Genomic DNA, 17,819 nt, shown 5'->3' with positions numbered 1-17,819 from the left:
TGGTAGCCATGCTGGTTCAGTATGCCTTCAATTTTGAATAAATCCCCAACAGTGTCACCAGCAAAGCACCCCCACACCATCACACCTCCTCCTCCATGCTTCACGATGGGAACCAGGCATGTAGAGTCCATCCGTTCACCTCTTCTGCGCCACACAAAAACACGGTGGTTGGAACCAAAGATCTCAAACTTGGACTCATCAGACCAAAGCACAGATTTCCACTGGTCTAATGTCCATTCCTTGTGTTCTTTAGCCCAAACAAGTCTCTTCTTGTTGCTTGTCCTCAGCAGTGGTTTCCTAGCAGCTATTTTACCATGAAGGCCTGATTCACACAGTCTCCTCTTAACAGTTGTTCTAGAGATGTGTCTGCTGCTAGAACTCTGTGTGGCATTGACCTGTTCTCTAATCTGAGCTGCTGTTAACCTGCGATTTCTGAGGTTGGTGACTCGGATGAACTTATCGTCCGCAGCAGAGGTGACTCTTGGTCTTTCTTTCCTGGGGCAGTCCTCATGTGAGCCAGTTTCTTTGTAGCACTTGATGGTTTTTGCGACTGCACTTGGGGACACTTTCAAAGTTTTCCCAATTGTTCGGACTGACTGACCTCTATTCAGTAGGACTATCAGCTGTGTACTATATCCACCTCTTGCACAACACAACTGATGGTCCCAACCTCATTTATAAGGCTTGAAATTCCACTTATTAAACCTGACAGGGAACACCTGTGAAGTGAAAACCATTTCAGGTGACTACCTCTTGAAGCTCATCAACAGAATACCAAGAGTGTGTGGAGCAGTAATCAAAGCAAAAGGTGGCTACTTTGAAGAACCTAGAATATAAGACATATTTTCAGTTGTTTCACACTTTTTTGTTCAGTATATAATTCCACATGTGTTAATTCATAGTTTTGATGGCTTCAGTGTGAAGCTACAATATTCATAGTCATGAAAATTAAGACAACTCTTTGAACGAGAAGGTGTCCAAACGTTTGGTCTATACTGTAGATAGAGGTAACAGAGAAACAAATTAATTATCTTAGTTGGTGGACCCCTGAGGTAGCCTTGCCCCCCCTCCTGTCCCCCCAGTGATAAACGTCTAGCTCCGCTCCTGCTCACATGGGATGTTCTGGACCAGAACCCTGAAACCTTCTGGTGCAATGTTTCACACATAAGTCAGGATGTATAAAATCAACGTTGCATGAAAGTGTGCAGAAATCCAGAACCAAACCTCTCCTGAACACCCTAACTTTTGACTCCATTCAGTCGGTTCTTTGGATCTTCTGATGTGTTCCATGAGTCCATGATGTCTACCTGGTGCTGCTGCCCAGGTAGACATCATCCACACCATGAGGGATACTGCTGAGCACCCGGCTGGGCTCATGTCTTGCAACCGAGACCCGCGGTGCCTCCTGTTGTGGACGGTCAGCTGCTGTGGAGGAGCTGACTGCAGAAATTGGTTCCTCGGATCCAATGTCTCTGGTTCTGTTTCATGCAAATTAGCATGCATGAAGAAAGTCACCTGAACTGACCGTCATCAGTTTATCTTGACTTGGTTCTGATCAGGAGGACCAAGCTGCTCCAGGTGGACTTCAGAGCAGCTTCTCAGATGCTTTGTTCACTGAAGCAGTTTAACCTTAATGGGGATTTTCTAAAGGGACAAACGAGCTGTTTCAGAACTAAACCTGGTTTAATGGAAGGATTAATAAAACCTGCTAGGAACTCCTTATAAGGACTTAACTTTATAAAGTTAATAAAAACCTGCTAGGAAGTCCTTATAAGGACTTAACTTTATAAAGTTAATAAAACCTGGTAGGAAGTCCTTATAAGGACTTAACTTTATAAAGTGAATAAAAACCTAATTTATCAACATTTATAACTTAATTATGTCATTTCAATCCAATGTGGCTCTGATTTATGCTTTTAATCCACTTTGTATGCCCATATATTCAATAAAGTTTTCTTGAAAAAATGCTGCATTCAATGACTGTTGTAAGTCTGTAATTTCAACAAACCCAGTAACTGTTTTTTTCAGTGAAAAATGATCTTTCTTACTGATTCTGTTCTGACCTTTCGGTTTTATTGCTGATGTTGTTGTCTTCATCACTTCCTGTTTGGGTTTCTAAAGCCGGAAATGATTCAGAATGCTTGTTTTTCCAACATACGGTGAAAGCAACCTGTCCGGGACGTTTGTGCGCATGCTCCCTGCGTGCAAACCTGTAATCAGCGAGAAAAGAACCAGAACCAGGATCAGGAGCATTGCATGATCAGAACCATGATTCGGATTACAGCAGGGCCAGGATAGAGGAACAGGACCGGGACCAGGACCTGGATCAGGACTCAGGAGTCTCCTCTGTTACCACACAGCTGCAGGTCAGTGATTTCTAGACTTCCGCAAAAGATCCAGTCAACAGGTGCTGGTCATAAAATTAGAATATCATGAAAAATGGATTTATTTCAGTAATTTCATTCAAAAAGTGAAACTTGTATATTATTAATTCATTTATTACACACAGACTGATATATAATTTTTTTAATTTTGATGATTATAACTGACAACTAATAAAAACCTCAAATTCAGTATCTCAGAAAATTAGAATATTGTGAAAAGGTTTAATGTTGAAGACACCCGGTGCCACACTCTAATCAGCTAATTAACTCTGAACACCTGCAAAGGCCTTTAAATGGTCTCAGTCGGGTTCTGAAGCTACACAATCATGGAGAAGACGGCTGACCTAACAGTTGTCCAGAAGACGACCATTGACACCTTGACCCAGGAGGTCAAGACACCAAAGGTCATTGCTAAAGAGGCTGGCTGTTCACAGAGCTCTGAGTCCAAGCACATTAACAGAGGTGAAGGGAAGGAGAAGATGTGGTAGAAAAAGTGTTCAAGCAATAAGGAGAACCGCACCCTGGACAGGATAGTGAAACAAAACCGGGAGATTCACAAAGGGTGAATTGTAGCTGGAGTCGGTTCTTCCAGAACCACCACGTAAAGACGTATGGAAGACATGGTTTCAGCCGTCACATTCCTTGTGTCAAGCTGTCCTGAACAAGAGACGGCGTCAGAAGCATCTCGCCTGGGCTAAAGACTAAAAGGACTGGGCTGAAGAAAGTAAATTTAGCATTATGGTTCACACTGCACCCCCAGGGTGCTCCTCCTCATCTCCAGCAACTTCAGTCATGCTCCTCTGGCCTCCACTCTTACCACCTTCATCCAGTTTGTGAAACCTCCCACCAGGGACAATAAAATGCTGGACCTGCTGTATGCAAACATTAAGGATGCTCGGCCTCTCTGACCCAGCTGACCCGTGTCCTGACCACATACCCGTGGTTATTAAACAAGCGCCAAATAGGCGGTGTGAGAAGAAGAAGCTGCCTGAGGAGGCTAGTTTGGCTCTTAGGGACTGCTTCAAATGCACGGCTGGGAGAAGCCGAGGACCACATGGTGGGGACCCAGCCCACTGACAGCTGTGGGGGGTATAGGGGTGCTTATGTGAAGTTCTCCATGCCCCACTGGGTGTCAGGGGGGTTGATGGCCTCTGAGTTTTTGGCTGCTCCTCTCTGACTTTGTGGTAGTTGGATCTGTGAGCAGCTCCTTTGCTGCAGCTCCCACAGTGCAGGTCTGAGGGTTTCTGGAGGTCCTTCATCCTCTCCCATCAGACTCTTTATGTGCAATAAGTCATGTGACATTTTTCAGGTCACTCTAATATTAATCTAAATGTGCAACACATTCATATCGTCATAAAGCCGCGTAACATCAGAATTCATTCCAGACAGAAATCAGTTTCATCATCGCTGTGTAGAAATATGTCCTGTAAGGCATCCTGTTATTGATAGGATCTCTGCCTTTAGAAGCTATTCCTGGATTCTATTCTGTTCTGTTCTGTTCTGTTCTGTTCTGTTCTGTTCTGGAGGAGAAATGTTCCAGAGTTTTAATGAAAATGAGTTCAATTCACCCCCAGTGGGACCACCACCTGCAGGGGGAACCGTGAGGGACCGGTGCAAAGAGGATTGGGTGGCGGACGAAGGTGGAGACCTCAGCGGCCCGGTCCCCGGATGCTTAGGCTGGCTCTAGGGACGTGGAATGTCACCTCGCTGGGGGGGAAGGAGCCTGAGCTTGTGCGGGAGGTCGAGAGATATCGACTAGAAATAGTCGGGCTCGCCTCCACGCACAGCGTGGGCTCTGGAACCCATCTCCTTGAGAGGGATTGGACTTTCTTCTACTCTGGAGTGGCCCACGGGGAGAGGCGGCGGGCTGGTGTGGGTTTGCTTGTTGCCCCCCAGCTCAGCCGTCTCGTGTTGGGGTTTACCCCAGTGGATGAGAGGGTCGTATCCCTCCCCGTATCTATAATTTCAGCCTACGTTCCGAGTGGTAGTGCATTGTACCCGGCCTTCTTGGCGTCCCTGTCGGGGGTGCTGGATAGTGCCCCTCCCGGGGACTCCATTATTCTGCTGGGGGACTTCAACGCCCACGTGGGGAACGACAGTGACACCTGGAGAGGCGTGATTGGGAGGAACGGCCTCCCCGATCTGAATCCGAGTGGTGTTTTGTTATTGGACTTCTGTGCTAGTCACGGATTGTCCATAACGAACACCAAGTTCAAACATAAGGGTGTCCATCAATGCACTTGGCACCAGGACACCCTAGGCAGGAGGTCGATGATCGACTTTGTTGTCGTATCATCAGACCTTCGGCCGCATGTTTTGGACACTCGGGTGAAGAGAGGGGCTGAGCTGTCCACTGATCATCACCTGGTGGTGAGTTGGATCCGCTGGAGGAGGAGAAAGCCGGTCAGACTTGGCAGGCCCAAGCGCATAGTGAGGGTCTGCTGGGAACGCCTGGCGGAGCCTTCGGCCAGGGATGTATTCAACTCCCACCTCCGGGAGAGCTTTGACCAGATCCCGGGGGATGTTGGAGACATAGAGTCCGAGTGGACCATGTTCTCCGCATCTATTGTCGATGCTGCGGCCGTAAGGTCTGCGGTGCCTGTCGTGGCGGCAATCCCAGAACCCGGTGGTGGACACCGGCAGTAAGGGATGCTGTTAAGCTGAAGAAGGAGTCCTATCGGCTGTGGTTGGCTTGTGGGACTCCTGAGGCGGCTGACGGGTACCGTGAGGCCAAGCTTGCTGCGGCCCGGGCTGTGGCAGAGGCAAAAACTCGGGCCTGGGAAGAGTTCGGTGAGGCCATGGAGAAGGACTATCGGTTGGCCTCGAAGCGATTCTGGCAAACCGTCCGACGCCTCAGGAGGGGGAAGCAGTGCTTTGCCAACACTGTTTACAGTGGGGGCGGGAGACTGCTGACCTCGACTGAGGACATTATCGGGCGGTGGAAGGAGTACTTCGAGGATCTCCTCAATCCTGCCATCACGCATTCCGTGGTGGAAACAGAGGCTGGGGACTCGGGGTTGGACTCTTTCATCACCCAGGCAGAAGTCACCGAGGTGGTTAAAAAGCTCCGCGGTGGCAAGGCTTCGGGGGTGGATGAGATCCGCCCTGAGTACCTCAAGTCTCTGGATGTTGTAGGGCTGTCATGGTTGACACGCCTCTTCAACATTGCGTGGCGGTCGGGGACAGTGCCTCTGGACTGGCAGACTGGGGTGGTGGTCCCCCTTTATAAGAAGGGGGACCGGAGGGTGTGTTCCAACTACAGGGGGATCACACTCCTCAGCCTCCCTGGTAAGGCCTACGCCAGGGTATTGGAGAGGAGAGTCCGACCGATAGTCGAACCTCGGCTTCAGGAGGAACAGTGTGGTTTTCGTCCCAGCCGTGGAACACTGGACCAGCTCTATACCCTCTACAGGGTGCTCGAGGGTTCGTGGGAGTTTGCCCAACCGGTTCACATGTGTTTTGTGGACCTGGAGAAGGCATTCGACTGTGTCCCTCGTGATGCCCTGTGGGGTGTGCTCCAGGAGTATGGAATCGGGGGCCCTTTATTAGGGGCCATCCGGTCCCTGTACGAGCGGAGCAGGAGTTTGGTCCGCATTGCCGGCACTAAGTCGGACCTGTTCCCAGTGCATGTTGGACTCCGGCAGGGCTGCCCTTTGTCGCCGGTCCTGTTCATAACTTTTATGGACAGGATTTCTAGGTGCAGCCAAGGGCCGGAGGGGATCTGGTTTGGGGACCAGTGGATTTCGTCTCTTCTTTTTGCGGATGACGTGGTCCTGCTGGCCCCCTCTAGCCAAGACCTACAGCATGCGCTGTGGCGGTTCGCAGCCGAGTGTGAAGCGGCTGGGATGAGGATCAGCTCCTCCAAGTCCGAGGCCATGGTACTCGACCGGAAAAGGGTGGCTTGTCCTCTTCAGGTTGGAGGGGAGTTCCTGCCTCAAGTGGAGGAGTTTAAGTATCTCGGGGTCTTGTTCACGAGTGAGGGAAGAATGGAGCGGGAGATCGACAGACGGATCGGTGCGGCTGCCACAGTAATGGGGGCGCTGTGCCGGTCCATTGTGGTGAAGAGAGAGCTGAGCCGAAAAGCAAAGCTCTCAATTTACTGGTCGGTCTACGTTCCTACCCTCACCTATGGCCATGAACTTTAGGTCATGACCGAAAGAACAAGATCCCGGATAAAAGCGGCTGAAATGAGCTTCCTCCGTAGGGTGGCCGGGCACTCCCTTAGAGATAGGGTGAGGAGCTTGGCCATCCGGGAGGAGCTCGGAGTAGAGCTGCTGCTCCTCCACATCGAGAGGAGCCAGTTGAGGTGGCTCGGGCATCTATACCGGATGCCTCCTGGACGCCTTCCTCGGGAGGTGTTCCAGGCACGTCCCACCAGGAGGAGGCCCAGGGGACGGCCCAGGACACGCTGGAGGGACTATGTCTCTCGGCTGGCCTGGGAACGCCTTGGGCTCCCCCTGGAGGAACTGGAGGAGGTGTCTGGAAAGAGGGACGTCTGGGCGTCTCTGCTGAGTCTGCTGCCCCCGCGACCCGGTCCTGGATAAGCGGAAGACGACGAACGAACGAACGAGTTCAATTCATTTCATCATCCACCCTATAAGGCCATAATTATTCATACCCCGGGCAGATTTAGTTGTAATCTCTAAATGTGACCAACATGTTTATTCCAACTGGGAGTAATATTAATGTTTTGGAACGGCCCAGCCAAAGTCCGGACCTGAATTTCATCATCTGTGAAGGGAGCTAAAGATTGGGGTCATGGTAAGGAGGCCTTCCACCCTTAAAGTCCTATTCTTCAGCTTGTAATGCTTTCGGTTTACGGCCGCACTCAGACTGCTGGTCCGGTCCAGAGTGAAAGAGAATATTCACACCGTCAGTTGGCCCAGTTTGCTTTAACAGAGATTTTTAGAGCGGGCCAACCAACGCCATGAACCTGCAGCAGATTGTTACGGGGGCAGGGTTGCTCCGGTTTTGCGCTGATCCAGTAGGGAAGAAAAGCACAGGACCGGCAGTTGTAATTGTGCCGGGTACGGTACTCTGGTCCGTTTCAGGGTCTGGGATGGGTTCACACCGAAACGATCTGCTCCAGAAACCGGACTCTGTAACAGTAAAAAGCACACTCCAAAGGTTTAGTATGAAAGCACTGTAAGTCTCTTTAGGGTTCTATAAGGTTCTATACAGGTTCTGTACGGGTTCTATACAGGTACGGTACACCAGCACAGAGAGGCAAGTACCAGATGTATGGTTCCTGTCCCTTTTTAGAACAGAACAATATGGCTCACAGAAACCCAAAGGACAATAACCGCTCCAGCTCCTGCGGCTCCTGGGTCGCAGCTGTTCGGTGATGCAGGTTTGGTCCGGTTGGAACTTCTCTTTGATTCCAGAACCCTTAATTCAGTTTAAACAGAACATGATCAAATGACTGAGTAGGAACATGTAACACCTAATACCAAGAGTTCATCATAAATACATAAATGTTTGGCCATATTCCACTATTATGTGAGCTGTGATTTTGCCATATTACAAACCACTGCTGCTAAAGCTGAAACCTTGAAACTCTAACCAGTGGATCTTCATCCTCATGGTCCTCTTAGCATTTAGTGCTTTTCTGTGTTAAATATGCAGCATTTTCTCCTCAATGCTGTTCCTGATATTTTTGAAAATGTTGATAAAAATTTCCACGTTTTTTCTGCAGAAACGTAAAGAGAAAGTTAGACCGACGCATCATTGCTGTCCACTCTGTGGTAAAACCTTCCCATCAGCTCAGAGGCTGAAGGTCCACCAGATCGTTCACAGTGAAGAAAGACCCCACACCTGCGGCGACTGTGGTGCCTCCTTCGAAGTGCTGACCTCTCTGAAACTCCATCAGCGAATTCACGCTGGAGAGAAACCCTACGGCTGTGTGGAGCTTCCTTCTCCCTGTCCAGCACGCTGAAGAAACACCACAAGGTCCACACAGGAGAAAGACCCTGCAAGTGTGACGAGTGTGGGAAGTATTTCAGCGAGTCGGGCTCCTTGACGGCTGCATACAAGAGAGACAGGTGTGATGTGTGTGGGAAAGGATTCAACCTTCTAGGCGGTCTGAAGCAGCACACCGGAGAGAAACCGTTCTGGTGTTCCCAGTGTGGAGAACGTTTCACATCCAGCTCTTCTCTGAAGTTCCATCTGCTCAGTCACACCGATGTGGTGAGTGTGGTGCAGCCTTTAAACTAGAGCGCCGGCGTGTTCACTCAGGGTACCAGTGTGATAAATGTGGGGAGATGTTCCCCACGGCGCTGATCCGAACCAATCACAAACGCAGCCACAAGTGGATCGATGCCCTGAAGCGCATCGATCATTTTAGGAACACGGTGAAGATGTCGGCACCAACCATGTTTCCTCCACAGTGTGATGCAGCAGCAGCAGCTACTGGACCCAGTTATCAAACTGTGATCCCTGATCAGAACCACTCAGCTGGGTCCAGTGATGTCCACAGAACATCTTTAGATCTTTGTTCCATCAGTCGGTTAAAGACAGATGGTATCTGAAGACTTTAGTGACATAATTAATTTGGAAAATGAATCTTTTTCATTTTCTTCACTAATGTTCTTGTTTTACTTTCATGTCTTTAATAATGTGACCCGGATCCTGGTGATATCGCTGAAGTCCGGTTTCTGTTTACAAATAGAACTTCTTGTTGCATCAGACCGTTTTCTGCTGAGTCATCCCTTCCTGGTCGAGTCCTTGCCTGATTAGATGTTTAGATGTTCCTCATAAGTTCTCCTTCATTCGGTTTCTTTTTTTTCTTCCTGTGGTTCTGGTACTGCTCTGATTGTTTAGTGGCCAGGTTCTCCAGGGTTCCTGAAGGCCTCTCAGAACTTCTTCTCTTGTCCCATGTCTGGTCTGTATTTTTATGTTTTTGACTTGATCGATCCCAAACTTTGCTCTCAGTCTGAGTTGTTGCCATCAGAAAGACCGGCTGAAGATCTTTCTCTGCTAATCAATTAGTTTCAGTTAATTTATTTTTTAAACACATTCATTTCTCAATCATAAAAATATTTTATCCAATCTTAATTATGTGCATTCATTATTCTAAAGTCAAAGGATCAGCTGGTAAATCCATTTAAATAAAGGAGCAATCAGTGCAGTTCTGAGGTGTGACCACCAGAGAGCGCTGCTGACCTGCTCTGTTTTAAAACAAAGAGAACCATGGAGGACTTGATGAGGAGAAACAAGCCTCTTCTTCACCATGAGGTTCAGGTTAGTTAGGTCATGTTGGATCTTTAAGTTTTAAAATGTTTTACATCATCTTTATAAAGATTTCTTTTTCTTTCTTCTTTGTTTGTTTGGACCAAAAATAACAGAAAAATACCCTCAGCTGAAGGTCTTCTGCAGAAGGAACACGTTGAAATGTGAGGACTTGTGTTTTTAATGCTCAGCCAGAAGCAGAACCTGCTGAATTCAGAGGTTCTACATGAACATGTTTCTTTTCTTGGTAGAGGTTAACATGGCTGAGAGGAGATCATCCATCACATCTGTATCTCCAAGCTGACTGTAACCAGAAGGTCTTTGTTTGCTGAAGTGAAGCAGCTCATTATCAGTGATGAAGATGAGCTTCATTAGAGCTGCTGGATGGCTTCTTGTAATGAGGAATGTGTCATAAATAGTGGATCTTTACCTGCAGAAATCTGAAGGATACTTAATAAAATGCGATGGTTTAAATTTAGTTTTTAGCCTCAGAACCTCTTGATTCTTCGTCTGTTGGTCACAGATGAAAAATAATCCACTGATTCCTGTCTGCTTTAAAGCCAGAATGAATCAGGATTTAATAAAGTTAATCACGCAATCACGATCCTGTCTTGAGATATCAGTTTTGTAGAGCAAACTCGCCCTGGCACATGTAGGCAACATTCTGCTCCTTTTGGTTTGTCTGAAACGCCGCGGCAGGACCAAAAAGACGAAAATGATCCACTGATCGGAGGAATTATCCATCTGTAAAAAGCAACAGCTGAAGCTGCAGTCAGTGTTTAGACATGTCCAGAAAAAGGTCCATTTTATTCAGAATTGCAGTAATTTAGTCCGTATCACATTTTGAGACTTCAAGCATTATTTCTTCATATATTTCTGGGTTTCCAGGCCTGCATTCATGACTGCTGCTTCACTACATCCAGCAGGAAGTCTTCCATCTGCAGGTAGATCTAAATGCAGACGTAGTTGACAGCAGCTGGCTCTGGATGTACTGTGAAGACCAGATGTGATGCAGTCACATATTCAGCAGTGAGGAAGCCAAGTGGGCCGGGTCTGTCCAGGACTCGGGTCGTTCATGAGTCTACGCTGAGTGCTGCGCCTGCTGGTGATTAATATTTATATGAATTATATCTATTATAGATCAACTCGCCACGGCTCTTTCTGCAGCCTCTGCCGAGGTCTCTGATGACCTGGAGCAGCTGGAGCTGCTTCAGCATTCAGGTTTCCATTAGGCTGCAGAAACTGGACCTCCAGCAGTTCTTACAGGCTGTTTGTTCTGTAACTCAGCACTTTTATCAGATGTTCTGGTAACAGTTCTGTTGGTTCTGTTACTGAAAGATTTAGGACCCTTTGTTGGACATTTTCCTCCTCTGACGTTGACATAGAAGCAGCTGATGTCCTCCAGAAAGATCCACCCAGAGGTTCTCCAGCTAATCTGACAGAACCGTTTCACCTGGACCTAACAACAGTCCTCTTATTATTCATCAGGCTGCATTTAACATTATTACAGTGATTTAAAGGAAAATAAAAATCATTTGAAGAAATACTGAGAGTGGATGTAAAGCTGAAGGGGTCCGTATTCTGGTTGGCGCCGGGCGGGTAACATCTTCCAGCTATGTAAATGTTTAGTGCAGCTTTCTGTTTGTTTTCCTGGTTTAAAAGAAACGGATCTTGTTTCTCTCGTTCCAGCAGGAAGAACCTTTGACCTGAAATACACGGTAAAAACATTCATCCAATCAGAGAACAGACTAAAGCCAATCTGACTTACCTGTAAGAAAGGGGGCGGGATTTAAAGGCTGACACGTCACAAACTGGTTCTGTTGTAGGCTCTCCTCTCTAGATCCAACAGAACCGGTTTAACAGCATCTGAAGCTACCAAACATTCTCAGTCTCCATTCCACAGCAGCTGATCCCAGGTGAAATGAGCCCAGAGGTTCTGGGCCTCATGTTAGAAGAAGTTCTGCTACCAGATCCAGTGAGCAGAGGCTGGTAGGAGTGATCTGAGAGATGTGTTCAGAACCACACCTCCATGCTGGGTGTGTCTGTGAGAGCGTCTGGTTCCTGTACAGGAAGAGACAGTGAGGTGTTGTCAGAGAGGCTGGAGATGATCAGCTGCTGGGAGCTGATGTCCTCCAGGGCTTTAAAGGAGTTCTACAGAACCTCCATGTTGGTCTCTGACAGGAAGATGAAGATGGTGCTGGTGTTCTGGATCCTCCTTCACAGTAAGATCAGCTTCCTCTCTCTGCTCTCATCATCCTCACTTCAGTCTCTCTGCATTTCTTTCTGCTTTCTCTCTGGAAGCTGCTCGACTCAACCAGGAGAGGTTCTGGAGATCCTTAGAAGCACGTTTTACCATCAGTAGATTCTTCTGGTGGGTTTGTGGTTCTGTTTGGGCTGAAGTTCTGACTCTGCTTCATGTGTTCAGATCAGATTGGTCCTCTGGAAACCTCATTAATGAGCCTTTTTAGATATTTTATGGCTTAAAATAACTGGGTCGAAACAGAACCAGCTTTATGTTCTGGGCTCTTTGAAAATGACTTTATCCCCGCCTCTTTTTCTTCCCTGTGTTCTCATTGGTCCACAATACTCCATGAATGGTGTTTCAGTCAGATAAGAACCCAAACATGCTGCCATGAGTTGACAAGGGGAACTGAAAAACACAGGATGTGGATCCAGTCAGAGGTTCTGTAGATGTGGACCTCAGGAGATCTGAAAGGGAATCTAACGTGGTTCTGATGTCTCCAGAGTAACAATCAGATGCACTGAGTGTCTAAACAGTAACATGAAAAACGAGATGGATCGCATGTGGTTCTTCTCCATCACAGCTGGAGAGCCTAGCAGGTTCTGTAGAAGATCAGCTGCAAAGAGAAGGTCCAACAGCAGGTCAAAGTTCACCACCTCATAATGTTCTGATGACAAACTCCGCCCACTCAGAGGGATGATATGATTGGTTGATTTTTGTCACTAATGGCAGATCCTCTTATAATTAATATTTCTAGACAGAACCAAACAGCTGATAGAGTCTCTGGTTCCGTCAACAGAACCAAATAACTGCCTGAAAACTCAAAAACAAGATTTTATTTTTAATATGATGATTATTAGTAATACTTAGAATGTTCTGGACCACAGTGACGGTACAATGTATTGGACCCTGAGACGGTTCCCCTCCTGCTAACAGGTTAAACATCATCTATGCGCTGCAGGAACACAGAACATCTTGAACTATAGATGACCCAGAGAGACGGAACCATTGCTGAGAATGATCAACATTCAGCCAGGGGGACAGAGTCAGCCAGAACCTTCGGACAGAACCTTCCTTTAGATGCAGAAAGTCCTAAAATCCAAACTTTCTGATCAGTTATATAATTATTACTCATTGAGGTCGTTAACTGGAACATGTGGCGTTGATGAACTCGTTAAACATGATGGGTCATTCAGAAACATTCTGCTGGTTCTGCTCTGTCCTGAGGTCCGATCTCTGTCCTCACAGTGTCCCTGCAGGTCTCCGCTCTACAGATGTTTGAGGGGGACCAGTTCGTTCTGCTGCCCTGTAAGTTTCACTCTTTGGATCAGAACAGCGCCACAGTGGTGTGGAGCCGCTCGGACCTCAGTCCTTCAACTGTCCACAAGCGTGGACCAGAGGGAGATGAACTGACAGAGCAGAACCAGCTTTACAGAAGCAGAACCTCCATGAAGACTGATGCTCTGGAAACCGGAGACCTGAGCTTGAATCTGACCCACCTGCAGCTGACTGACACCGGAACCTACACCTGCAGCAGAGACGGACTGACACTGAGAGGTGTTAAACTGCAGGTGAAAGGTCAGTACCACTAAACACCTGCTGCTGTAACAGGTGACACATCATGGATCAAGATGTTCTTCATGCTTCTCCACAGAACTATTTCCAATGTGGGCCAAGATCTTCCTGGGCGTTCTGGTCTTTCTGGTTCTGGTTATTTCTGGGGGCATCTTCTATCATTTTCGGCACAATTTCATGACAGGTGAGTCTGTTAACCAGAACCACCCATAACCCAACAGTATAACTGCAGTCTGTGGTGCTGACGACTGGTTTGGACTCAGGTAACTTTATCTTCTGGTTTTTCCAGAAGACCTTCTTCAAACAGCCACCATGACTTTGTTTCAGTACAGATTATCAGTTCCAGGTCATGCTGAGGTCATGGAGATGTTTTTATGGTTTAGCTGCTGTTGGTTCCTGTCGGACCGATCTTCTTCTTCTTCTCCTTTTTCTTCTTCTCTCAGGTTATAAAGTCAAGCTTGAGGAGGACTCAGGGGTGGAGTTTGTCCTGCTACCATGTAGGACCACAGTTCACCTGCCCAAAGATGCTAAAGTGGAGTGGACAGACAGTTGTAGCAACAAGGTCCACGTGTATCAGAACCGCTGTAACAAGCCTGAGAAACAGAGCCGGTTCTACCGAAACAGAACCAAGATGAATGAAGACTTGCTGGATTCTGGAGACCTCAGTCTGACTCTGAAACATCCCATGCGTGCAGACACAGACACCTACACCTGCAGCGTCTTCAGCAGGAGGAGACATGTTCTGATGAAGAAACAAGTTGAACTCCAGGTCAAAGGTCAGTTTCCAATCAGCTGATTGGTTGTGATTGATAGAACTCAGAGGCTCCTTAGAAGCTGAAAGTGAAATGTTGGAGTTTCATCTGGACCATGTTGTCCTCTAAAGAAGCTGCCTGTGAAGCTGGGGTACTGTCATGGTCTCCTCTCTTCTTCTCTGTGTAGAGACCCTCTTCTACCTCCATGCCTCAGGTTGTCATGGTATTAAATTACACCAGTCCCCAGTTGGACTGGTCTAACCCATAAAAACCCACCGTAAACCAGTCACCCTGTGGACATACTCTGATCAGTGGGACCATTGGACCTACTCACTGGTCCCAGGACAGATCAACATCTGCAGCAGCTGCAGTGACAGGAACCAGCCTGCATGCTGAGCCCACCACCACTGTAAGGTGTTATCAGGCTGAGGCCTGTGGTAGACACAGTGTCCCAGAGACAAAACCATTTTAATTCTGGGTCCAGGCGTTGGTCAGTATGACGGTCTGGTCCCATACTACCATCCATCCTCTCCAAGATTCTGAGACTCATTGGGACCACTGGGCCAAGCGTGTCAGCCCTTACAAGTCTGACATTGTTTCCCATTTCTGTACTGGTTTACTGGGTGCCACCATCTGGGCTTTAGGCTACATGATCATTATTGCTCCAATAAATGGGATTGCCTTGGACTTCAGCCTCCTCCACCCATTGCCCTGGACTGGTTCCCGCCCACTGACAGGCTCTCAGCCAACATCATGGCTGACATGACTGCTGCTGCAGCCCCAGCAGTAAACCTGACACCAACCTGCTCTTATAAAAATATGTGATCTAAAATCTTGAAGGAAAAAGGGGATTTCTAGTAGCTGAAGATAAATGATGTGTGTAGATTTCTGTCTTTCAGACGGAGTAACCAAAGAGCAGTTAAACTGGAGATAGAAGATCTCTCCTCCTGATTCTCACCATAACTTTCCTGCAGTTTTTTGGATCACCTGAAAGCTTCATTTGGTCTCTGTTGTCCTCTCAGTCCAACAGGTGGAGGTGGATTCAGGGGCAGATGCTGTCCTGCTCCCCTGTGAAACCACAGTTCAGCTGCTTCAGTCTTCTACAGTTCAGTGGAAGGACAGTGATAACTGCATGGTCCACATGTTTCAGGGGGGTTCTGATCACTTTGAACATCAGGACAAGTTCTACAGAAACAGAACAGAGATGAACAAAGACCTCCTACAAACTGGAGACCTCAGTCTGACTCTGAAACATCTCACATATGGAGACAGTAACATCTACACCTGCAGCATCTCCAGCAGGGAGGGAGACCTCCTAATGAAGAAACAAGTTCAGCTTCAAGTCAGAGGTTGGTGGTTTAAATCTGATGTCTTTCCAGCCAGATGATTGGTTCTGATCAACAAAACTAAAAGTACAAAGTCAAATGTTTTTCATCATTTAATATTAAACATCATATCTGTATTAAATATCCCAACAAACAAGAAGAACTAGGAGAACTTTTAAAGGTAGTCATGTTGCTCAGCTCATTCTCAGGTAAGGTGCAGGAATCCCGAACATGCCCCCAAAGACAAACTGTAAATCAGCTCAGTTGTTTTTGTGCTTGATGTCAAAGAGGAAAACTTCGGGGAGCGAGGATGGGATTCAGACACCTGCAGTCTGACAGCTGAACATGTGAAGTCTTCTCATCCATCGTTTGTTTCCAGCGTATCCGAGATTGGGACATGGGAACTCTCCAGCTCGTTCTGGTGGATCCAAGGCAGATCCGGCCAGAAACGATATACGGTCCCTCCAGCGTAGTCTGGGTCTGTCCCAGTGGCTCCTCCCACTAGAACCCAGGAGGGATACCAGAAATAAGAGATAAAAATTCATAAAATAATGAATACATTTCCTAAAGTTTCTATTTTACAAGCAGTGATTGATTTGACTTCCAAAGGGAGGAGCTCCAGAGGCATCCGGACTCCCAACCTTACCATCAACGTCCAGTGGAAGGAAAGCAGCGACGGTCATGAACTGACCCAGTGATGAAAATCTCTACAGCTCATCTTCCTCTTTGTCGTTCTTTCAGACTGTCAGGTGGAGGTGGAGGAGGGGGCGGAGTCTGTCCTGCTGCCGTTCAAAGCACCACCGGAACTTCTTAGGGGCGCCAAGGTCGTGTGGTGGCGCTATGAGCCTGGACCAGTGTTGAAGGTTCATGTATATGAAACTGGTTCTGAACAACGTAAAGAACTGGAGCAGCTCTACAGAACCAAGACAAAGATGAGTGAAGACCCGCTGAGAAGTGGAGACCTCAGTCTGACTCTGAACCGACCCGCTGATGGAGGCCCTAGGAGATACAGATGTGGAGTCTGGAGGCAAGGGAAGCTACTGATGTGGACGACCGTTCTTCTCCAGGTCAAAGGTTTGTTACAGTGTTGATTCAGTTCATGGTCAACCAGAACCGGTTCTGGTGATGTTATTCAACAGAACCTGTTAGCATATTGTTAATTTCATCAGGCCGTCTGTATTATTGTCTCCTGTTGGTTATTGTCAGTTAAACTGGGCGTTTTTATGCCTGAAATATATATTCTCTGAATATTTTGTCATCAGAAAACCAGATGAGTCACATTTTGACAGGATTTAGCTTCTTTCTGCTTTTAAACTGTTTTCAGCCATAAACACAGTAAATCAGAATAACTGTCAGACTGAAAGTTGAAGATGTCGTAGAAAAACCTTCTGTTCTGGTTTTGTTCTTTCTACATTAACCGAATAAAAATGAGTCCAGGAGGGCGAGCAGCAAATGCTTTGGTCTTTGGAGGGTTAAAACATTTCTAGGTTGATGTTAGACTGAAGAATCTTTAATAATCTTTATTAGAGACAATCTGTGATGTTATTTATGTTCCTGTACGATGGTCTGAGGGTCAGAGGTGAACCTGAAGGCAACTCCAACTTCAAAACTCAGTTCCAGTCTAACAGACTGAACCTTCTGCTTATCACTGATCAGAGCAACGTTTCATGACGTCAGGATGAATAAAAACAACCATCCAGTCAGCGTTCTCTGAATCAGAGAACGTAGCTGTTAGTCTGAAGGTTCTCCATCTTCTCTGCAGGAAGAGTCCAGCTTCAGGATGAACCGGAAGACATCAGGGACAGAAACTGCTCCATTGATCTGACTCCACTCATGGCTGACCTGTCAGATGAATGATGGATGAAGAGTTCATCAGGCTCTGCTTCCTGCTCCTGTCTGCAGGCTGGGTATTGGTCAGTCCTGATGACTGATCAGTGATGTCAGAGTGATGTCACATGGCGATCATTGCTAGTCTTAGAAGCAGTGAGCAACACATGTCCCCCAGCAGGGAAACCAGAAATGAGACGGAAAGATGTGTAAAATAATGAAGTTAATGTATAATTTGTTGTAGTTTAGACTTTAATAAGACACATGATGAAGGACAGATGGACGCTCTGAGCAGACAGAAGGACAGATGGACGCTCTGAGCAGACAGAAGGACAGGTGGACGCTTTGAGCAGACAGAAGGACAGATGGACGCTCTGAGCAGACAGAAGGACAGATGGACGCTCTGAGCAGACAGAAGGACAGATGGACGCTCTGAGCAGACAGAAGGACAGATGGACGCTCTGAGCAGACAGAAGGACAGATGGAC

The 17,819-nt window shown here is 47.3% G+C and overlaps 1 protein-coding gene across 4 annotated transcripts; it reads left to right on the top strand.

Moving 5' to 3' along the window:
* The first annotated feature begins 2,151 nt into the window (after positions 1 to 2,151).
* LOC124880565 lies at positions 2,152 to 17,525 on the top strand. Of its 4 annotated transcripts, XM_047385809.1 has the most exons (9): positions 2,152 to 2,366; positions 8,080 to 8,570; positions 10,500 to 10,716; positions 13,102 to 13,431; positions 13,508 to 13,612; positions 13,872 to 14,204; positions 15,203 to 15,529; positions 16,247 to 16,579; positions 17,268 to 17,525. In XM_047385809.1, the coding sequence occupies exons 4-9, from the start codon at positions 13,128 to 13,130 to the stop codon at positions 17,360 to 17,362; spliced, it is 1,497 nt and encodes a 498-aa protein (XP_047241765.1). In that variant the 5' UTR covers positions 2,152 to 2,366; positions 8,080 to 8,570; positions 10,500 to 10,716; positions 13,102 to 13,127; the 3' UTR covers positions 17,363 to 17,525. The 4 variants fall into 4 exon arrangements, with proteins under 4 accessions (XP_047241765.1, XP_047241763.1, XP_047241762.1 ...); XM_047385807.1 differs by lacking the exon at positions 10,500 to 10,716; XM_047385806.1 differs by lacking the exons at positions 2,152 to 2,366; positions 8,080 to 8,570; positions 10,500 to 10,716 and adding an exon at positions 10,747 to 11,833.
* Positions 17,526 to 17,819: the final 294 nt, after the last annotated feature.

This window comes from Girardinichthys multiradiatus, chromosome 14, assembly GCF_021462225.1.
Source record: "Girardinichthys multiradiatus isolate DD_20200921_A chromosome 14, DD_fGirMul_XY1, whole genome shotgun sequence".
Classification (NCBI taxonomy): Eukaryota; Metazoa; Chordata; class Actinopteri; order Cyprinodontiformes; family Goodeidae; genus Girardinichthys; species Girardinichthys multiradiatus.
This window is presented reverse-complemented; position numbering and strand designations above follow the sequence as displayed.

Bases quoted from the DNA above. Each gene is read 5' to 3' on its own strand.
- LOC124880565 (XM_047385806.1), top strand. From the start codon at position 11,641: ATGCTGGGTGTGTCTGTGAGAGCGTCTGGTTCCTGTACAGGAAGAGAC. The intron at 13,613-13,871 runs GTGAGTCTGTTA...TTCTTCTCTCAG, and splicing joins TCGGCACAATTTCATGACAG to GTTATAAAGTCAAGCTTGAG. The intron at 15,530-16,246 runs GTTGGTGGTTTA...TCGTTCTTTCAG, and splicing joins AGTTCAGCTTCAAGTCAGAG to ACTGTCAGGTGGAGGTGGAG.